Source organism: Coturnix japonica, chromosome 2 (assembly GCF_001577835.2).
Source record: "Coturnix japonica isolate 7356 chromosome 2, Coturnix japonica 2.1, whole genome shotgun sequence".
In the NCBI taxonomy this organism is placed as follows: domain Eukaryota; kingdom Metazoa; phylum Chordata; class Aves; order Galliformes; family Phasianidae; genus Coturnix; species Coturnix japonica.
In genome coordinates, this window is record NC_029517.1 from 123,382,119 (window position 1) to 123,405,434 (window position 23,316).

At 40.4% G+C, this 23,316-nt stretch overlaps 2 protein-coding genes across 3 annotated transcripts in view; one reads left to right on the forward strand and one right to left on the reverse strand.

The window, feature by feature from the left end:
- MRPL13 (mitochondrial ribosomal protein L13) lies at window positions 1-21,271 on the reverse strand. The gene is made up of 7 exons (XM_015856192.2): window positions 21,162-21,271; window positions 20,953-21,076; window positions 19,531-19,624; window positions 18,193-18,253; window positions 10,834-10,920; window positions 10,395-10,516; window positions 1-289 (listed from the first exon to the last, which is right to left on the reverse strand). Exons 1-7 carry the CDS (start codon window positions 21,186-21,188, stop codon window positions 265-267), a joined length of 540 nt encoding a protein of 179 aa, XP_015711678.1. The 5' UTR covers window positions 21,189-21,271; the 3' UTR covers window positions 1-264.
- Window positions 21,269-23,316, forward strand: part of MTBP (MDM2 binding protein) — a 21,037-nt gene continuing 18,989 nt past the window's right edge. For both annotated transcript variants that reach the window (XM_015856190.2, XM_015856191.2), the window contains exons 1-5: window positions 21,269-21,380; window positions 21,568-21,648; window positions 22,132-22,205; window positions 22,304-22,449; window positions 22,886-22,944. In XM_015856190.2, coding sequence (XP_015711676.1) covers window positions 21,305-21,380; window positions 21,568-21,648; window positions 22,132-22,205; window positions 22,304-22,449; window positions 22,886-22,944 — 436 coding nt within the window. In that variant the 5' untranslated portion in view covers window positions 21,269-21,304. The remainder of the gene's footprint in view (window positions 21,381-21,567; window positions 21,649-22,131; window positions 22,206-22,303; window positions 22,450-22,885; window positions 22,945-23,316) is intronic.

Sequence of the window (23,316 nt, forward strand, 5' to 3'; positions counted from 1 at the left end):
TTTAATAATAGCAGTAAAAGGAATTTAATTAACAGATAACACTAAACATGGAGTACAGGTGATGTGAACAACATAAAATCCATCCTTAGTTGCTTTAAATACAACCATTCTGATAACCTTTCCCAATAAGGTTTGCTAATACCTGCCAGAAGCTTCCTGCATAGAAGGGATAACCGAGATGCACAGATGATGAATTCTTCTGCCATGGAAGAACAATTCTTCTCCAAGCAGGATAGACAATCCTGACAGCAATTTTTCCTTTTATTACTTGATTCGAAAATCTTTAGGCCTGGAAAACACACACACAAAAAGGGCTTTTTTAGGAGAATTGACATGAAAACCATAGCAGCATTGCTGTTATGAAGGTTATATGAATTTTAAAGATAAAATAGAGCAACTTCAAATACAAGAGGTCTGTACAGCACAGTATCACAAAGCCTCTGTTTTTTATTTAAGTGACATAGAAATATTTGAGTCCACACCATTGGGCATAAAAGAACAACGGTGAGCACCATGTACATTGTTTACATGCTCAATGTTGGCCTTGAAGAAACTCAGTATGCGAGGGCTGCTCTGCACTGCAAAAGCAATTCACATTTTCTTAATCATATCTCACCACTGCCTGCCAGGAGATACATTTCATTATATTACAGTTAATGCTGTAGTGGGAGAGGGGGGGTTTAAGAAATTCTCAGTAGTGACTTGGGAGTGTTATCACTGCATCCATCCTAGACAGGTGCCGGAGGATTCTAGACAAGCTGCATGGAAAAGACATCACTGTCTTGCAGCTCATATTTATTACTCTTTTCATGGGCCAATTCATCCATCCCCCTGCACAGTGCTGAAAGCATTCTGCGCTCTCCTTTGAACACCACATCTAAAACTTCAGTCGATGGTAGCACTGCGGTGCTGCAGAGCTGGGGATCTCACAGTGCTTTTCTCCACCTCTGAAAATCTGTGTTGCAACCCGTACTTCAGCCTTAACGCTTGTCTTAAAGTTAAACGCAAAAAGCACTGGCTTCAGTTTGCAGCCTTACAAAGTTAATGAAGCTCGAAGGTGGAATTTTCTACACTGAGACACTTGTGTGAACAAACATAAAAGTTTTCAAAGCCTTTTCAAGTGGCACAGTAGTTCTTTATGCCAACTGGTGCTCCATGTCTGGGGACCACAATCACTGCTTTTAAAGAGCCCCTGGCACCAGGAAAGCTGAGCCTTGAGAAGCACCGTGCCTAGCAAAAGTCATAAATATTGTCCAAGGAAGACCATAAACCCACAAAACCCATTGTCTGCTCAGGGAGAATTATGAGCCACTTGGGAAAACCAATGGATAACTGCTCATTGATGAACTGCATAAATCTATGAAGGGTGTTCTCGGATGGCAGCGCTTTCATGCTTCCTCAACAAAGCACTGAAATTATGCATTTGGAACCAAAGAAATGGCATCACTGATGGCACTAACACTACTGCTGTATATGCTGTGAGTTGAAAAAAGCACAGTGCCACGTCACATTTCTCCTGTTCAACCATCAGACTATGGGCTCGTTACACTGCCAGTCCATGGCTCTATAAGAAGCAGCATAAAATTGGGCGCCGTATTCACTCAGAAAGGAGGTTTAATTTAATGCTTAAAAGAACACAGAACCAATGGCACATTAACAAGGCTGAAGTGTCAGAATTCATTACAAAATGCAATATATATAATAGAGGAAGTTTACACTGAAAACCCCTTCAAAACGTTACATCACTCTCTCTCTCAAAAAAAAGCTGAGAATACAAAGCAGAAGTTCTCATCTTCCTGATGTGCCTGTTCAGAACTCACACAAAGTGCCTACAGATTCTGTACAAAATACTAAGAGGAAAATGGTACGAAGCCAGCTCTGTCTGGCTCACTGCTACGAACAGTTTTCAGTGCGCTACGTAGCACATTGAGAACAACCATCAAGAGAAGGATCTGTGGGCTCCCCGGGGTCCACAAGGACCCCATAAGCTGCCTGCAGAGTTACACATTGTCACCATGGCACAAGTGTAGCAGAGCATGACAATGGGACTGGTTTGTCTCATAAACTGAAAATAAAGGATCAGAATAGCTGAGCAAGCTTTGTAGAACCAGGCATTCTTTTCATATCTATTGTCGGAATCAAATGAATATCATGAGTTAACCACAGACTGTGAGCGTGAGCAAACTGTTGATGATTGTTTGGATCTGCTGCACACAAAGAAAATACTCAAAGTTTGTGGAATTCGGGATTTAAATTACTTATATTATTTACCCTTACATGATTTAGTTGTGCAGAACTCAGCTCACTGCCAGGAATAATGAGTTAAACATAAGGGATTCTGAAGGCATCCTATGCATCGAGGTTACATTTAGCAGTAAAAGCAACAGGGCAATGAGAGAAGACTCAGTAGCACAAATCTGACTCATTCTTTCCCAAGGTTAGAACCATTTGGCTAGAGGTGAACAGGAGGGGCTCATTCAGATGTGCAAATGCTTCATATTCCATTCACCTACATACGACTTCAATCTGATCTGCTTAGAATTGCTTTTCAGACAAAAACGTAACTGTGTGAAATCAGCCTGGACACCAAAGACATAATTGAGGCTGTCAGGCTCTGGCCTAGGGAGGCAAAGCTTCCTCAGGTCATCTTGAAAGAGAGGCAAGGCTTCCCCAGAGTACTTTAAGTAAAGATCTATTTGTCTTTCCAAATAACTGTTTGTTTTCCACAGCTTCAACAACTTGTGCTGAGCTAACACCAAAGTTAGGTGACCACATAGATTAGCAGGAGAGTGAAGATTTGTCCCTAAGAACTCAAAACACAGAGCACTTCCTGCAGATGCTTATAACAAGGCTGTATTTAATCTAGGCCAGTTCCCTGACTGTGTGTAGCAGTGCACAGTGCAAAGGAAGAAGTAATGGATGCCACTTAATACCAGCATTTCTTGCCAGGAGGAATGCCCGTGGAGCTATGAGCTCAGTCTGCAGATTTCAGCTGGTTTAAACAAGCAGTACAAAGAAACCTATGTGATGCAACTCTGCAAGACAGCCCCCCCCCAGCATCCAATATTCTTTAATAAGATGTGAAGTTTCCTCCTCCTAAGGTATTTTTCTTGTCTAAGGAGACATAACAAAGACCCTTTCTGAAAGTTCCACGTGTTCAACTTCTAACTCCTGTAGTGAAAATTTATTGCCATCAGGTATGAACAGACTCACCACTTAGTTCCACCTTTATGAAAGCCTCGTCAGCACATTCCAGCAGAGATGTTTCCCTCTGCCTAGCAATGTTTGGAGCTAAAACATCCTCAGTAAAAGACAAACTATTAAAGGAGTGGGTGGTGCTGTTTGTGAAAGTCAGATCCAAGTACTCACCCGTCTGTGTTACACTGGAGCCAACCTGGTTTCGGAAATACAGAAGCCAACTATCTTTACTTCTAGCTAACAGACAGCCCTTCCAGCAGACATTTGAAAAACAGCATTACTTGCCTTACAGAAATAAGGTTAAGGTTCTGCTGTAACATAAGACATTACCGACTCTGTACGTACTTATTTTATCACCCACTACAGCATTACAGCTTATCTCTAATGACTTCTAACACACAGTGCTTGTACTTTTTGGAACCACCTGTCTGCTTTCTCAACCACATGTGGCTGTTAAAGTATCTTTTGATAACATTCTTTTCTTTCAAGCTCCAAAAAGGATCAAGGAGTGATTGGATGTTGTGTTGAGGGACATGGTTTAATGGGAGCTATTGGTAATAGGTGAACGGTTGGACTGGATGATCTTTTAGGTCTTTACCAACCTTGGTGATTCTATGATTCTATGAAAAAAGAGGAGTCGCCTCTCCATCAGTAATGTCTATGTAGATAGATTGTTTTTCTGCTGCATTGCAGAAGTTCTACAAAGACAAATTTCAGGGAGTCACTGCACTCATTAGCGTGACTGCAAGCATGCACTCATGACTGCTAACTCATATTTTAAAGCTTTGCGAAGGAATAAGGCTGACAATACTGAGTAAGTGACCTGTCAGTACCTGCTCTTGACTCAGCAATGCACACCTGGTTTGGAAGCTTTGAAGATCTCAAATTACATTTTTCTCTTCACCTGCAGGCAGTTATCTCAACATTAGGGAATGTGACCCAGAGAGACAGAGTTCCCTGTATTTTCTGCTATCTCACTGACATGAGGAATGACTGTTCAGAAAGGATTGAACCTTGCATCAGCACTGTGAAAGGTCAGTGCCTTAAAGCTAACCAATGCTGCACACTAATGAACTGGTACAGGAGCAAAAGTTGAAAAGGCTACCTTATATGTTTGGCTTCATTCCTTCTGTGGATGAGAAAAAGCACCCCAGATGCATTAAAAAATATATAAATTATCCTGTATAAAAGGTACACCCATCTCTTCTATTCACGGTGTGTGCAAATCTCTCTATTACTCGTGACTTGAAATCTTTCATGGCTGGTAGGATTCCCTGTTCATACTGATGGTCTATCAGAAAATAATCAGTTGTAACACATAATTACACAGACCCTCTGGATTGTCAACAAAGGCAAGAGCAGGTCTCTACTCAGGATGTACTTACTACCCCAGAGAAGCTCTACACCTCTGGTAAAACAATCAGTGAAACTGCTAATAATATTTAAATTATCTCACTTTGGCCTATTCTAAACAGTGAACTTGTTCTGACTGGGGGCAAAATAAACTCTTCTGTATTGGCTTAGTCCTCATGCAGGCTATTATCTGAGTTAATAAGCATTTCTACAAGTACAGCTTATTTTCTTAGAGAACTGGTAATAAGCCACAGTAACAGAAGCTGCATTTAATAACAAAGAGTAAGAAAAGGTGCCTTTTTAATACTCTTAAGCCACTATAGTATAGTGACTAACCTCCTTCTGCAAGTACAAAGCTTAAGATAAATCTTTCAGGGTCCTCAACTGCAGCTCAAGTTTATTCTATATAAAACTCGTGTTTATTTTGATTTTAAAAGTATCCATAAATCACACTGTCTGATCCAATGCCAGAATGTATTTAGCTAATTTTAATGAGATTAGGAGCAGTTTATTAAAATTTAAAATAAACTGGTTAAAATCTCAGGTTCCTTAAAAATAAATTAAACAAAACTTAACCAAGGTACTTAAATCTACCATCAGATTGGACATTAGGAAGAACTTCTTCTCAGAAAGCTCAGTAATGCATTGGAAAATGCTGCCCAGGGAAGCGATGGAGTCATCAACCCTGAAGGTGTTTAAGGATTGATGCAGATTTATGATGAAGATTTAGGTTGGATGTCAGGGGAAGTTCTTTACAGAGAGTGGTGAGGTGCTGGCACAGGCTGCCCAGAGAGGTTGTGGATGCCCCGTCCCTGGAGGTGTTCAAGGCCAAGTTGGATGGGGCCCTGGGCAGCCTGATCTGGTATTAAATGTGGAGGCTGGTGGCCCTGCCTGTGGTGGGGGAATTGGAGCTTCATGATCCTTGAGGTCCCTTCCAACCCAAGCCGTTCTGTGATTCTGTGATACCAGATTGGACCTGAGTTACATGAATTCTGTTTGTAAGATGATTTAAGTTAACTCAATGCAATGCTCATTTAAGTTTCATCTGAGCAAGACTATACCTTCTTCATACGAAAGGGTATTCTTTTAAAAGAATATGTTGTTAAAAAACCATAGGGCTATAGAAAGAACAGTGCTGTATGCTTGGCTTTGTCTAAAGAATTACGTTATTCTTCAAATAAACAGAGAAGTGAGTAAAGGAACAGTGAAACTCTTTCCAGACTTGCTGTCACCACTAGAAGTGAAAAAAGCAAATATATCTGGACATTTATAAAAGAGCAATTAAAACAATTCTAATTCCATTTTCATCTGGGCAAGTAGTTCAACAGTATCACGTAAAACCATTCTCAGATTCCTTGTCAAATTCCCATTCATTTAGTTCCTATTTCTTCACGTATGAGATCAACAGATTTTAGGGGGAAAAGGAAAGTAGCTTTAAAGCTTTTTCTCTGTAAGTCTCTTCAGAAGCTGAAGCAAAACTTAAGACTCTCATTTATTAGATCTCTTACCTTCAAATTTTAGCTACGACATAAGCTGCCCCTAGGTAAAGTTAAAAAAATCAGTAGCATCAGCATATTTTATACATGCTAGAGAAGAGGCAGTAATTAATTCTAATAGGCTAATCCATCTAAATATGGATTTGTCAGATTTTTAAGATGATTAAGTTACTGACCCTTCTCAGTTAGTATCCAGTTACTGCCTGAAGCCAAAACCTCAGGGATTAACTTTCTCCTCAGGTATCTAACTGTGTGCCTTTCTGACTTTTGTGGCTTTTGGCTTGTTTAGATCCAGCTCTGGTAGCCTGAAATATGAGACTCAGCTACTTTTGGCTTTTTGTTAATCAACACAAAACCATGGGATATTTCTATGCCCTCACTATAAGAAAAAGAATGTTACCAGTGATAGTTCCCCTGTTTTAACAGAGGTCAATGTTTTACTGTTAGTTACTGGAATTCCGACTGAGAACCAAAAAAGCCATAGAATATGAACTTCCAAAGGGATTTCTCAAAGCATACATTAGAACAGGACTGTGCAGTATTGGCAGGAGAGCCTTTTCCTCGTCTTTCCAGTTTCTCTTTTAAGGAAAAACTAAGACAGGCTCAAGGCTTTCACAGAAGTTTGTGTTGGCTGTCTCCAGTCAGATCAACTACACAAGCCAACCTTGCTTAGTGAGACGAACATTCAAGCTGGAGGGGCAGGGCTTATTCCTGTAAAGGAAACAGCCCACCAAGGGGTGTTCCAAGGTAAGAACAAAGCACTATCACATAAGGCGTCACATGCACAAATCAACTCCAGCCCCACAAAGCTGCAGACACTGCAGTTGGAAGGAACGATGGAAATGGCTTATGAAAAGTATATTTATTTCAGCACAGAATTTTAAATCTAATATTAAGCTTAAGAGGGGTCTTAGAAATGTAGCTCAAGACCTTAACATATTCAGAGGAAATCTTTACCATGTGGACTGTGGGTGTAGAGGATCCCATAATTTTACACTTCGTACATGTTGTATTTCGTTGGAGAACAAAAAGCATTTTACAGTTGTAATATTAACTGCAAGTTTTGTTTATGACAGCACATGACTGGAAATACCCCACATAACACTTGTGTATCTAATATAATGCAAGGTGTCCTTTGGTGTTGGCTTCCTTATCTGAGGACAAAAACCTTCATAAAGTGAAACTGTCAGCACCTTACATTAAAATGCTGTTTATAACATCATTTCAGCCACACACCCAGCACACCTCTGGCTTCTATTTCAGTTCTTAGTACCCAAATTATTTCTTTAATGTAGTGACTAAATGTAGGAACTTACACTAGAAGCTGTAGAACTGGGAAGGACAACTGTTATTGCATCTACCTTTTAGGACAGCAAACAGAAGGGACAACAGTGGCTGAAGAGATCTCTTAACATGAAAAGGTTATCTTTTCCAGTGCCTTCAAATTTATTTGCTAGGAACATCAGCAGCAGACTTTAGGTTGCATAAGGCCAGTATGACTGGCTTTAAGGAACATGGAGCCAAGGAGAAACTGTAAATAGAAGTTATGACCACCATTATCCTTGACACAGAATGTGTAAGAGGATTATCACACACATCTCCCATTGCTAGGTGTCCCAGCACACTTGTGTTTCATCATATATGAAATATATATTTACTAGGAGAGTGGTTACGCCCTGGAACAGGCTGCCCAGGGAGGTTGTGGATGCCCCGTCCTTGGAGGTGTTCAAGACCAGGTTGGACAGGGCTCTGAGCAACCTGATCTAGTAAAGGTGTATGTTTGGTGGCCCTGCCAGGCAGGGGGGTTGGAACTACATGATCCTTGAGGTCCCTTCCAACCCGGGTCATTCTGTGATTCTGTGATATACAAATACCTCTTCCCAGAACATTGCAGTTTTCTCCTTTCAAAGCTGTGGGATGCTGCTGATGGATCACCAAGAACCTGTATGCCATGCCACACAGATTCGCATATGGCTGATGTTCAAGAACTGGGACAGACCAGCTCTCACTGCTCTGCTGAAACAGTTTTATGGCTTCAGAGTATAAACCTAGAAGTTTATATTAGAAGAGTATTACCTAGAAGTAGGCTGTGCAGAAGGGTGCCAGAAATCAGGCAGGTTACTCAAAAATAAACATTCAAAAGGTGTTTGGTTTTCTTAAGTCAAGTTTCAGAGTTTACAATACCTTAAGTTTTAAAAATGCCAAAAGCCTTCAAGGTCTTCTTTTCCAGAAAGACAAGTGAGAGGCTGTCTGGCCTAGGGAGGTCCATGGAGAGTTCCCATTAAGTCTGGCAGTGGAACAGGCGCTCAGTATGCAACACCACCACCAACCTGAGGGCTCTCCTGGAAATCAGAACTGCTCTGCTTTCTTAAGGGAAACTCATAGGAACGTATCCATCCAACTGGAACAAGACAGATTTCTTCTATATATTTGGGAACGTTCTTGTCCAAATGACTTCAAACTACTTCTTCAAAAGCAAGTTTCCTGCCTTTAGAAGTTCACTGTCTACAAACACACCTATTCCCAGTCAGCTAAACAACTTTTAGATGGCATATAACAGGAAAATTCACACATAAATCTGATGTATTCCTGCCTTTAGAAGAGAGGTAGGAAACAGTACTGTTTGTTTAGTCACACAAGATTGGTGAATTCTGTGATGATTTCTGTTTTAAGCTCGTTAAAAACATCCAATGTGAAACCTCAAGCACCCTTGAAATAATGGCTTCATTCATGGTAAGAAGCTGCAAAAAAATCAAAGTCGGCCAGAAGAACTGCTCTCTGATCTTCCTCCCCTTTACATCTGTATGGAAACACACTATTTTATCTCCCTGCCTCTGCAAGGTTTTTCCACCACATTTACTTCAGACGTCTGCACCAAGGATGTAAGAGAGCAGCTCTGTACAATTTACAGAACCGTTTGGCTCAGGTTAGGTATAAAAGCAAAGAATATTCCAAGAAAGTTTCTCTTACTGGAAATGTTAGGACATTTAATTCTCTTCTCTCAAGGTGTAAGATCCATAATGACATCCCATTATGTGGTGGAAGGAGGGGTGATGGGAAGGCTGTCCACCCTGCACTACACAGTTTTTCTTAGGTACCCACACTGGATGCACGCTCTCCTCACAAACCATTTCCTCACCTTAGTGCTCAACCCAGGTACCGTCTATTTGTCTACAGTATCAGTGCCCCATAACCAGGAAAAAAACAGCCTTTCAAAACAATCTGTACTGATTCTTTTTCCTTGTTTTTAATCACTCACTCTCCTTTGAGAAACAGAAAAGTCACCCATCAGAACTTCATAAAGGACAGGAAAAGAAAAAGAGAATAAAAGAAGAAAAAAAAAAATCATATAAGGTGGGAAAACATATTAAAACCATCTGGAAAAAAAAGAGAAATGTAACAGTTTTTCTGAATTCTCCTTATTCTGGTTTATTTTTGACACTACAGTCACCGACTGGAAACTATCCATGTGTTCTGCAGAGGCTCACAGAGCGAACACACAGGAGTGCGCTGCTCTTCATCCTCCAGTACTGCTGACACACCTTTGCTCCAGAACTCTGCTCTATTCCCCCACTAGGTCCACCTATTCCCTGGCTCTTCTCAACAAGTATGTTCACTTAAGACACTCACTCATCTCACTGAAGGAACAAGATGAATTTCTCAGTTGAAATCCTCCTGGCTGTGCCAGTTGCAAGGCTGCTAAGTGAGCAGCGCTTCCCATCCTCTGCAACTGGCACGGGGTATGAAGCCTGTATACAGAGAGCATTTCCCCAAAAAACTCATCAGGATGAGACTGCAAAGAAATGCTAACAGGAAATTATTAGGAGACAGCTTGACAGCAATTACTAAATTAGATGACATCGAGTTTCCTTGCTCTCTGCCACACACAGCTACAACATGACTAACATTTACCAGATGTTTAAACTTGCTTTAACAAAAAAGATGTTAAATTCTGTATACTGAAAATAAGCAGAAGTGCACAAGACAGAGCTGACCATCTGGAAGACTCCAGGTCAGACTCCTGTCCACCTGCTTCATTCCCACAGATCTCTGGCTTTGAAATCTAAAGGAAGCTCAGTACTAGGACTGTCAAAATGACCACAAGAAAAAAAACCTCAAAACATTGGTAGTAATCTGAGAGGTCCCCAGATGTGATTATTTTCATTAGCAGGTTGACTCAGTGCTCCCTTCAAATATGACCATTCTTGGCTTAGTGACCTCCTGTCAAAAAATATGACATGATAAAAACAAATAATCCGTTTTTTTCTTATTCATATTGTAAGAACCAACAGCCAATATAGTACAGATTCAGTCCAAGCGCTCATTTTAAAAGTCTAATATACTTACGGAGTCCAAACCCTTGGAAAGGCAGCAATTTCTTCTGGTGTATATTCATCTAACCTCCTGGGGACTACACGAGGCTGAGGAATCTCTTGTAGAAGGTTCTTTTCTATATCTTCTGGGATAACCTGAGGAGGGTGAGGACAGTCAAACCTTAGAAAGAAGGTGCTTAGAAAACACATCCTCTCTCCCCATATCCAGACCAAGAACAGTCAACAGTGCTGCATTCTTCATGCTAAATGAAGCAGTAATGAATGAGACAATAACATGCATATTTCAGATATCACAATTTGGTCAAATAAAGAGCATCAACACGTAAAGTGTATTTAGTTACATATTTAAGAAATAGCTTGATTTTTCTTAATTTATCTTATGACTGAAGCTTTGTTAGCGCTCTTTGACTCCAAAGCAAAAAGAAAGCAAGCATAACAGCGTAACCACTCACATCGTCTGGGAATAGGTGCAACCTCTGCATCAAAGTTCTTCTCAGAAGGTTTTTTGGAAGCATCCTATAAATAGTCAGCTTAACAATCTGAGGAAAGAAAACGATATAACGACAAATCAGACCACCTACAAATAACATGAAAAAGGTAAAGTGTGTTTCCCTATTTCATGGACCTCTTTTTGGTCAGCTTCTTCCATGCTGAAGAACTCTGGCATCACATTTTCAAGATGTTCCAGATTTACTGTTTTGGAAGAAGGCACACATACATCTCAGTCATACAAACACTTACTCCAGCAGTCATAAAATAAAAGTTACTGCTTAGAAACTAGAGCTGTATTTTGTACTGTGGATGGCTTAATATGATCACGTGACATTAAAAGAACTGAAAAGCAAACTAAGAATCTTCTATTAACTCCACAATATTAGTCTTGTATTTAGATAGATAGATCACTGAAGTCTATTAGGCTTTAACAAATTTTACAAGTGGTCTCAGCATTTAAACACTGTAATTCACTGTATTCAATGTTTCAATATAATCAATGCATTGTGTCTTAAGCAATGCTGACCTGGTAAGATACTGCTTCATAACACTGTATGTATTTACAATACAGGACAAAAGGGAATGGTTTTAAACTGAGACAGGGGAGGTTTAGGTTAGAGATTAGGAGGAAGTTTTTCACACAGAGGGTGGTGACGCACTGGAACAGGTTGCCCAAGGAGGTTGTGGATGCCCCATCCCTGCAGGCTTTCAAGGTCAGGCTGGATGTGGCTCTGGGCAGCCTGGTCTGGTGGTTGGTGGCCCTGCACATAGCAGGCGGGTTGAAACTACATGATCATTGTGGTCCTTTTCAACCCAGGCCATTCTGTGATTCTATGATAATTTATTCCCTTGCTATTAGTTCCAGATGAACTAACCCGCTGTAGAGCATCAGGAATGAACAGAATTCATACACCCACAATAGATGATACTTGCAGAAAAGTAATGTAACACAATTTCTCTTGGACTCTAATGCAGATGTCTGTAATTTAAATATGAAACACAGCATTATGGACTTCAGCCATAAGAACATTTGTGTATGTAAAACAAGGCACGCAACCATAAGAGACCAAAGGGGATAAAGAAGGACAGCAAGCCGTTTAGTAGACCAGCACGCAATTTGTTTTTAAGCATAAGTAAACCCAATCTGTGCTCCAAGCCACCCAGATGTGAGCCCTTTCACCAGAGTAATTTTCATATTGAAAACTAACTTAGCTAACAGGAAAATATTACATAGAAAATGCAGAAATGTAGAATAACCTGAGTCAGAAGCGACCCATAAGGACCATCACATCCAACTCAAGTAAATCAAGGTCAAAATAGATCTGATCTAAAACAATGGATGCAGAAGCTCCATACTCTCCAGCTCTAGGAATCCTTTTCTTTACATAAAAATTCCTTGAAACTGTGATAGAATCTGTGTTAATTCCTTACTTTAAATACAGCTGCATGTATCTGTAAGTCATTGGTCACAGGTTTTACCCTGTGCATGTACATCTTATTCATGATTACACTCCTATAAAAAGAAAGACTTCCAAATACTTTAATGAACAGTATTTAACTTCTTCAAGCAACCAATGTTTGTGCCAGATCTTTCATCATCCTTTGCAGCCTGTAGCACAGACATCTGTTGGAACAAGTCAATGACCTGGATGAACTTCTGCTCTATTCTGGTTGTACACACTCCTGCCTGATGAATCTGATCCCATTCTCTTGGCTCTGGGCAGCCTGGTCTGTGGTTGGCAACTCTGCACACAGCAGGGGGGTTGAAACTAGATGACCACTGTTGTCCTTTTCAAACCAGGTCATTCTAAGATTCTTTATAAAGTTGATTAAAAAAAGGAAGAAAAAACAACTCTGTTTTTAAAAGTTGCCTATTAAAAAGTCATTCTGGAAAAGAATGATTCATTTACATTTTCAAGTTATACAACGAAGAAATATTTTAAACCCCACACACGGTCAATGCAGAACTGACAGCCTCAGTAGACAAGAAACTAACAAGATAACAGGATTTGGAGATTGAAGCATGGATAATGACACGTTCAGGAACAGTTCTGGTATCTAAGCATGCTAAGTGCAGTAAGCAAAACCACAGATATGCTTTGGTGCATCCTCCACGCTCCATCTTTTCATGGCAGAGCCTTTAACACCAGAGCAACTTGAAACATACACATTTACTAGATCAGGTTGCCCAGGTCCCCATCCAACCTGGTCTTGAACACCTCCAAGGACGGGGCATCCACAACCTCCCTGGGCAGCCTGTTCCAGAGCCTAACCACTCTCCTAGTAAAGAACTTCCCTCTAACATCCAACCTAAATCTACCCTCTTTCAACTTCAATCCATTTCCCCTTGTCCTGGTATTATCAGCTCTTTTGAAGAGTTTACTCAAATTCTGTAACAATAATCTCCTCTCCATGCTACACTAACTTTTGAGCGCCTACTAAGTCAGGCTTTGAAGTTACACTCAGTGGCAAATAAGTAAATAAACAAACCTCATATTCCCAGAAGAAAACCCAACTCTATCCAGAGTTCTAGTAACCAATTTTTGCTGCGTACATACCATTGTATCAGTAATCCCTTACTACCCTGGATGAAAAGAAAACAGGCTTTCAAACATCAACAGCAAGATTTAATTGTATTTTCTGCTCAACTTTTTCCTTGGAAGATGATTATTGACAGGTATAATAGCAAGCCTATACATGCAAGCAGTTGCTTACTAGCATTCAAAAGGAGAATTAGAATGTTTTAAGCTCCTCCAGAGCAGTGCCAGCAGCTGAACAAATCTTGACACCCCTGGAGGCTTCCTCACAGTGTGTCTGCAGAGCTGCCCTGCCTGGCTTCATCATCTTCCCTAGTAGGTAGCATTCATTCTGAATAATTACTGCCCATTATTGCTTTGTCAAAAGCAATACAGGCTGTGAATGCTGCGAATGTCAATCCTCTCACCAAGTATCTGATAGGAGCCAAACACCATTTCTTTTTTGTTTTGAGGGAGTTTCTGTTCCAGCTAAATATGAAAAGATAAAGCAAGCCAAGTTTTGCTTACTTTTAGAACCAGAAACAGGAAAAAAATGGCTTAAATTTTTGTCTTATCTAGATTATTATCTGGTTCTACATATTAAATCTGTCAACATGTTCTGCAGGCATTTTAATTAATGGCCCAAGTTCTTCCCAGGATTTTCCAAATATTTTTTGTTCCCTCTCAAATCCGTGAGGGTTACAAGCACACGGGGGCATCTCCTGCTCTTCCCATACCAGGGACTCTGAAGCCTCATTAGCATTTCCTCACCTAAAGAAAACATGTGCAAATGTTACTTAAAACAAAACCAACACACCTCTATGCATCCCAAACACATGCGACGTTTTGTGGTGCTCAGGGATATGATTCAGCAGAGGGTTGTTAGAGTTAGGGTAGTATGGTTAGGCTGCAGTTGGACTTGATGGTCTTTTCCAACCTGAGTAATTCTATGATTCCATGATTCTATGAACTAAAACAACTGTTTCTTCATTTTTGAAGGACTCTTCTTTGAAAGAGGAACACGGCACTGATTTTTCTTAGTGACCTACAATGGAAATCAATGCTGGACTTCACATGTGTCCTGAAGGAGTAGCTGTAGCACACAGAATATTAGTACTTTATTCATGAATAGAGACCCTTTTGTACAGCAACAAGCTGTTATGCTGTGCCTGATGAACAAGTTTAATACCCTGGTTGATGGGTGGTCTGAAAATTCACATTATATTTAAGTTATAGAAAGAAAATGTTGAAACATGAAGCCATTTTCTCTCCTTTAGATACTTCCTAGAGCAGCCTGGCCAAGTCAAGCACAAAGGAGCTGTTCTCCAATATTCTCGGGAATGGCAGACAACTGAAAATAACAGAAACTTTAAAGAGATTCACAGACATCTGTCTCCCCTGTGCCTCTTGAAAGGACTCAAAGGTGTAAAAGGTAAAAATGTGCTAGAAAGTTGCTTTTCGTATCTTCTTGGTCATCGCTGTAATTTCTGCCTTTCCATATAACCAACACTACTGAAAAATTGGCACAATGAACATGGAACATCAACTATTCAGCTCTCTTTTTGTATGCAGCATGTCATATGAGCATAAAAACACATTTTAAATAGGAAAAAAATAGTAACAGTCTGTCAAACTTGATCACTAAACTGTACTTCTCAAACTAGACACCAAAAATATGCACTTCGTATCTTTCCAACTAAGAAGAAACATCAGGCATTGGAGAAGGCTGCCCAAAGAGGTCATCCTTGGGTGTGGATCAGCCCCCACCAGCCTCATCTGAACTGCCAACACTACTTCCAGTAGCAGGCTGCACTGCACATCTCCTGAGGGTCCTTCAAATCAGAATCATCCTATGATCCCATAAACAAACACATACACACACACACACACACAATCCAGCACAAATCCTTCTCAAGCACTTAGTACTACACATAAGGAAAAAACAGCTCCAAATTTAATCATAGAATCATAGAATTTACCAGGTTGGAAAAGACCTCAAAGATCATCAAGTCCAACCGCAGCCTAACCAGAATCCTAACTCTAAAAACCCTACACTAAATCATATCCCTGAGCACCACATCCAAACGGCTCTTAAACACAACCAGGGATGGCGATTCAACCAGCTCCCTGGGGAGCCTATTCCAGTACCTGACTACCCTTTCTGTAAAGAAGTTCTTCCTAATATCCAACCTAAACTTGCCCTGGCGCAACTTGAGGCCATTTCCCCTTGTCCTGAGGGGATAATGAGATAATGCAGGTTGCATCATAGCATTTAAGTGAGATTATCAAATGATCAACATACACTTCTGTCTTGATACTTTATCAAGTATAATCAAAATGGAAATGACTGTCTAACCCTTTTGCAGTTACATGTGTTTGAATTTAGACTTATCTTAAGTAAAGACAATGCTAAGCAGTAGTGCAGTATTCACTGCATATGTATTTACACAAAAAAACTTATCAACTATAATCCGTGGCACATAAACTAACAACAGTCATATCCATTTCAAAACTGACATCCAACAATTAGCAGCAGGTTTTAGGTCAACATCCTTTTCCTTGGAAGGAACTTCTTCTAAGAATTTAATGGCTTAATTTCTCTAATGGTACTTCTTCCAAAATTGATATTGACTCATCTAATGAAGCACTACCAGGATGAGGTAGATGAAATAGGACCAAAAGCAGAGAAAAAGCACTGGCTTTCGGGATGAAACCAGTGTTTTTAAGAATGAAGACCTGGACTCCATAGAAAGATGCATTCAGCTTCCTACAACCTAACAAGTTCTACCAGCCTCACAGCAATTGGACCTAACATAGTTGATACACGTCTCCATCACATTTTGAGAATGGAAATAACACTTAGGCTGGGCATTGGTCTTCTTCATAACAGCAGTTTTTCAGTACTGATTTTAATAGCTAGGTCTTTATTAGGGACAAAGGGTAATGGTTTTCAACTAAAGGAGGGTAGATTTACATTATATATTAAGAAGAAATTCTTCACTATGAGAATGGTGAGGCACTGGCACAGCTGCCCAGAGAAGCTGTGGGTGCCCCATCCCTGAAGGTGCTCAAGGCCAGGCTGGATGCGGCTCTGGGCAGCCTGAGCTGACAGGAAGTGCTGCTGCCCATGGCATGGTGCTGGAAGTGGACAGTCTTTCCAGTCCTTTCCAACCCATACCACTCTACGATTCTAACAGTAAAACAAGTTAATAAATCATCACCCTCATTTCCATATTTGTCATATTCCAATGGATTTTACAATTTAAAAAAATTATGTTTCTAGTAATAAAATCCTTTGTGATTCAAAACCTATAAAGAATATATCCAGCCAAATTACCACCAAATTATCACTCACCACTATTAATTATAGCAATAATCCTATATCTTTGTAAGACAGCCAGCCAAACAATTCAACAAAAGAGTTAATTGATGAGGGCTCTCCAGAATTTATTTATTTATTTTTAAAGAAAGAAAGTTTCTCTTGCTAAAGCAGACCAGGTCCTGAGCCACATCACCATTTGCTGAGTCTCTATTCAACATGTTTTAGTTATTGGCAACGCGTTAAATCCAGAGGAATGCTTGCACAGAAATCCATCTAGGAGTCTGGCAAGAAAAGAGGTATTTCAGAATGAATGCCAGAAGATCATTTATAGAGCACCCAATTCTCAGGCCCTAGCAAACAAGTTGTGCTATACTGCCTCCCAGTGCACGGCCTCTGCTTGAAGCTCAAATGAGAACAGTTGAAGAAATCTATTTTAGACACTGAACTGCCAGTAATGCCCAAAGGAGTTACAACTATGTTTGAGCGTTTAAGTTGTTTTGCTTTTCATGCAAGGTGACCTAAGGGAAAGCACCTCAGTCACATATAAACACACAGATCTGTTCATCTCAGTGGTCTTCATGCCATGATTTGAAACTATAGAAATTAGAGAACTCAGTCTTGTGAAGCTGAGCATTCAAATCTGCAGCAAAAGCAGTAACTTCATAACTCATAATTAAGTTCTTTACTAGGAGAGTGGTGAGGTCCTGGAACAGGCTGCCCAGGGAGGCTGTGGATGCCCTGTCCTTGGAGGTGTTTAAGGCCAGGTTGGATGGGGCCCTGGGCAACCTGATCTAGTAATTGTGGAAGTTTGGTGGCCCTGCCAGGCAGGGGGGTTGGAACTTCATGATCCTTGAGGTCCCTTCCAACCCAGGTCATTCTGTGATTCTGTGAACTCTAAGGCAACATCCCAAACTGTTCATATTTAGTACAATTTTTTAGGTTAGTAACAAATAAATCAAGACTAGTGTTCAACAGAATTAACGTTGGCCAAATATAGACATTGACATCTATCTTCTTTACTAACCACTGTTTCCATTTCCAGACCAGAAATATAGAGCACTGCAGATAATATCTAAAAAAAGCCTTTTAACAAAGCCCATGGGAGAAAGAGGCAGATGCATTTTCTAACATTTTTTAATGTTAGTGTTATTCCCAATGGCTCTTAAATTTAGGGTTGTTAAACTCAAGTACTGCTTTGTCCAACTGACTCAAATGAGAATGAACTATGAGAAAGGTCAGACCTCTGAAACACGAGCAAAGTTTGATTTGCTCATTTGGACAGCATGGAAGAATCACGAAAATGTGCAACTTGCGACCTGACCCTAAAACACGCTGTTTACAAAAACACTGTAATAAGCTGAGCTCCACTAATAACATGTTCATAACTCACCTTTACACAGGTCAAGTACAACCTCTTTTGCTCAGGGAAAATATTAAAATGAAATCAAATGTACTTTACAAATGAAGGGAAAAATGCTTACAGCAGTCGGATCTTTCAAATGGAGCTGAGTTGCTGTCACCTGTTTGAAACCACCAGGATAACTAGAAAAACAGAAGAAACATACAAGCTCAGTGCTACGTGCTCAATCATGCCATTAACACAAATACCTCAGTATCAGAATCACAGAATCACCTATGTCACAAAAGATCTTAAAGATCACGAAGCCCAACCACCAACCTGACCTACTGAGTTTCATCACTAAACCACGTCCCTTAGTGCCGCATCCACACATTTCAGAGATACCTCCAGGGATAGGGACTCCACCACTCCCCTGGGCAGCCCCTTCCAATGTGTGACAACCCTTAGTGTGAAGAAACCCCTCTTAATAACCAATCTAAATCCTCCTGGTGCAATGTCACTCTCTTTCTCTCCCTCAAATCACTCTGAACATTTTAGTTTTTTAAGAATTTGATTAGCAAACTGGCACAGCAAAAGAACTCTGAACAATGGTATAACATTTGTTTAGTGGGCTTATGATAAGACAAGTTTTTTTTCACAAGGCACAAAGCACACTGGATTCATTTTAATGCCTGAGGAATCATTATCGAGCGTTGTCGCTGTATGAAGAGCAACTGTTCATATCTGACTGAACCGAGCCATGCTGTAACAGCTCATTACATTTTTATCTATGAAGTAGTTATGTCTGCCAGAATAATATGTTATACGCCAGTACACCTTCAGAGTACCTAATTTCTTACTGGATTACAGCAGATACAAACTTTCCATCTGCTATTAAGTAGGACCATGAAGTTGAAGCTGGCATCTGTATATATAACTTAAATGTTCAGTGCCAATAGGGAAGTCTTTTATTGTTCAGTAAATAGAGTAGCCCTGATATTTGGATTCACCTCCACAGAAAATAATCTAGTTTACCAAAACTGTAACAAGACAAGGGGAAATGGTTTTAAGTTAAAAGAGGGAAGATTTAGGTTGGATGTTAGGGGAAAGTTCTTCACTAGGAGAGTGGTTAGGCCCTGGAACAGGCTGCCCAGGGAGGTTGTGGATGCCCCGTCCTTGGAGGTGTTCAAGACCAGGTTGGACGGGGCCCTGGGCAACCTGATCTAGTAAATGTGTATGTTTGGTGGCCCTGCCAGGCAGGGGGGTTGGAACTACATGATCCTCGAGGTCCCTTCCAACCCAGGTCATTCTGTGATTCTGTGTGTAAATCTGCTCCATTGCCAAGGCATGTATCATTTTAAACTTTGCAAACAGAACGTAACATAAGCAGGAATTCCATTCTGAATCAACAGAAGAATATACGTCAGAAGTGTACAGCCAGCTCACCTGAAGGTTTATTGTAGAGTAACTTAACACTTACCCAGTATGTGAGGAGTACACTTTCTGTTCCCATTTGTTACCAGAAAAGGCAATATGTCTCGTATTTATTATGACAACATGATCTCCACAGTCATCTATAAGGTAATCAGTGGAAAAAATATTTTAAATTGTGTATTATAAATGGTGTATATGCGTGGTACTACGTATATATAGCACATTCCATAAAACTCAGACTGAGTTTTAAAGTCACTTCATCCAAAATTACACTTAAATACTAAAAATCAATTACTATTTTTCTTAGGAATGTCAAGTCAGAAGGTAAAATATCATCAAGCTGGATAATCAAACCATTGCAGCTACTTACCTATGATCCCCTTGTCTGGTTTACAAGCAAACATGCTATTTTATCCAACATTCTGTGTTGTACGTGAGCCTCTATTTCAAAAACACAGTATAAAAACAGTACCAACGTTTACCAGAGGACTGAACTCTTTCAGTAAGTAACATGACTCTACTCAGCGATTTCAGCTTAGAGCACATCTGTGAGATGCAAAGAGGCAGCAATAGCCAAGCTAAAAACTGACCAGGATATCAACACCTACCTGAATAATGACTGCAAACTGTTACTTTAAAGCTGATTAAAAAAAAATAAAAAATCATTGATAGCTACTTTCTCCTTCAGAATTCTGAATTAACTCATTATTAGTTATTTGTTTTTTGCTAGGGCTGCTCCAGGATTTTAAAGCTTCATGAACACAAGACTATCCAAGACCTTTCCCACAGGGCAACCAAAACTATTTCCCCTCAGTGCTTGCTTTACTTTTCTGACAAGCCTTAAGCTCCAGTGACACCTTGTGGATACAACACATTTTGCAACTGCAGAACTTGGGTATTAAACGTATCTTTATAAACCTATGCTACCTGTTATTATGAAAACTGGATCGAGTACAACCTTAGACTGCGCATTTGATGTATGTGAGTAAAGATATATGAGTAAAGAAAGCTTAATGCTTTCCTTCTGCTTCAGTAATCTCTTGAAAGTTCTGCTTGAGTATTACAGGAAACACTGTGCCAACAATCTCATCATTCTGAAAAGGGATCATCTTCTTTTAAATATATGTTATCGATAAAATGCTAATCACTGCGAGACATCTGCTATGGTATTATGAGACGATCAAGATCACACATGGTACTGGATTTTCTCATCTACTGATAGGCCAAACAACTTCTTCATCTGATCAAGATGTCTTCCAACAATGACTACATCTCCTGTCTCAAAAATCAGACAGGTTCCAGTCCCATGACCACACAACAGCTGAGGTCAGCAGGCACACTCAGAACAGGGGGACCAAGGTGAAATTTGGGTGGCTTCTAAAGGCCTCCAAGGAGATCCCACAGCCCCTGGGCCTGCAGCCCGCACAGCACAGCGGTGCTCCTGATTCCAGCCTACTGCAATACCTACTAAGCGCATGGTAAATAGGTTTATGTCTGCCTTCCAGCCTTCTTACGGTCACGGCTGCTAATTTTCCCGGCGGTTGCATCTTCGCATCGAGGAGGTACCACGCTCTGGCAAAAGTAGCCCATTGCTAAAGAGAAAGAGAAGGGTTTGTTAACGCAAGAAAAGAACGCAGTGCCAGAAATCAGTCCCGCAGGGGACGGGGCCGTGCTCACCTGTGCCGCCTTGGTGTAGCTGGCCATGGCCGAGGGAACGGGAAGCGGAGCGGAGCCCCGCGGCCCCGCACCGGGAAGCGGAAGCGCAGCGCTGTGAGGGGCGGAGCGGAGGCGGCAGCGCGGGCCGTTCGTTCTGGGCGGCCATGGAGCGGTACGTGCTGCTCCTCGGCTGGGGGGCTGCGGCGGGCGGCAACGAGCACGGAGCCGGCAATGGAGCAGGTAGTGCTGCTCTGGAGGTATCTGTGGTTATTTAGGTATTTATGCGTGTGCATGAGATACCCTGAGCATCCCCTTGGCCGGGTGGAGCAGTCCCACAGTCTCACAGTAGGGCTGCTTTTTGGTTATTCTCCTCGGGACTCTTTGGCTTTCATCAGATTTAAGAGCAGCCTTTTTTTTCCTTTTCCAGCTGTGGCTGTTGCAGATGTTTATAAGCTCCTGAAAGAAAAATGTAATTCATCTATAAAAGCAGATGCGGTGACATTTCCAGGTAAGTAACATACAGTAACAGAAGGTAAATGATATCAAGCAATCTGCCTTCTTCCTCATAGCAGTGGGCAGCTTGATATTGTCCTGCTGACAATTCTCACTGTGATGTCTTCCAAGTTTTTTTTTGGTGGGAGTAATGGTTGTTGGATTATTTCACTGTGTGAACTGCAGTTACAATGTTTATGGAAGTTATGACTTGGTGTAGATATGAAACAGCTTCTGCAAATGGATGGCAGTACTGTCCAGAATGGAGGAGAGGTCAACAACTTTATTAATTTGTATTAATTGAAGGAACATTAATATTTAGATGCTTAGTTTCACTTTAATACGTTTAGACCTTAAATGTGATGCCACAGGAAAGTGGAGCTTAAGCTTCTGTGACACATTGAATGACTTATATAGGGTCTTTAACTAGAAAGACTTTGTTGTAATAGAAAGAAGAGATTGTAATGGATTGTTTTAAATAACCATTTTCTCTTTTCAGCATGTTCAGTGGCTGGTGTTCCAGGCATAAAGAAATGGTACTTTGCAAGTCATGTTATATGTGGCTATTATCAAGTAGGTGATTTTTTTTTTATAACATTAAGTTTCCCAACTCTCTACCTGTGTTTAGTGTAAGTTGAAACTGTGATGCTCAGAGTTCTGCTCTTTATTAGTTCTGCAGTTCTGACTGGGAGGAAATAAATTCTGACGCACAGAAAAATGAAGACTCTCTCCAAACAGCTATTGAGAAGTGTCTGGGAAACATACAGAACTTTGAGGAAGATGACAGTAACAGCAGGGAGTCACTGTCTATGGCTGAGTATGCACGTTATTATCTTTACTTAACTATGGTGACCTTACATTTAACAGTCATGATCAAGAAAATTCTGCAAATTATTACCAAATTATGGGTAAATATGAACAGTGCCCTCCTACAACCAGAAGTACCTTCTACTTCAGCATTGCTTTAATTGCTTTTTTAACCTATGGATGATTTTTGTGGAATAACAGAGAAGGATCCTAACAGCTGACAGTTACATTAGAAAAAAGACTGAAATACTATTTCCAGTTACACTGCAGGTTGTTTTGAGTTTACTTCTGCCCCAGTAAAAGGGGAAATAAGTATAGCTCATTGTCTAGGTGTTATACTTACATAGAACTTTGAAGACATGAATAGTACCCAATGTAAATATCTTCTTCTATTTTCTTATTTCTAATTATGTTTAGCTTCCAACCATGTTGTTCTTCACTTTCAGTGTTTATGATGAAGCTGCAGAAAGTCTGCATCAGTTGGCTGACGGACTGCCTGCCCCAGGTAAGCTCTCTTAAAAGAGCAATCTTTGAGTTTGTTAGTTGAATTAACTTGCATGCGAGTCTTGCAGTGGTTTAAGGAAAAAGGCTATGACTGGTCTTGCAGATCAGCGTAGGGGGATTAGTTTGCTGTTTCTTATAAGGAAACAGCAGTAGAGATTAAGGTAGTTATGTATATAGCTGTTTTTGTGTTGTTTTTTTTTTCCATATGAAAGAGCACTGAAATAGAAATAGGCAATACAAAACTCAACCTGCAACTAGGGGGAGTTCTTTTGTTAAAGAAAAATTGAAGGTGTTGATGTATCAGACTTACAGCTGATGCTATTACAGCTGTGTGTGTGCTTGCGACAAGAAACTGTGAGGAGCATAGATGCAA

What these genes read in the sequence shown, in the direction of transcription:
- MRPL13 (XM_015856192.2), bottom strand. Translation starts at nt 21,188, where the DNA reads ATGGCCAGCTACACCAAGGCGGCACAG. An exon ending in ACCTATTTACCATGCGCTTA is followed by an intron (nt 19,625 to 20,952) that starts GTAGGTATTGCA and finishes ATTACCTTATAG; the next exon opens with ATGACTGTGGAGATCATGTT. An exon ending in GTGTACTCCTCACATACTGG is followed by an intron (nt 18,254 to 19,530) that starts GTAAGTGTTAAG and finishes CTGTTTTTCTAG; the next exon opens with TTATCCTGGTGGTTTCAAAC.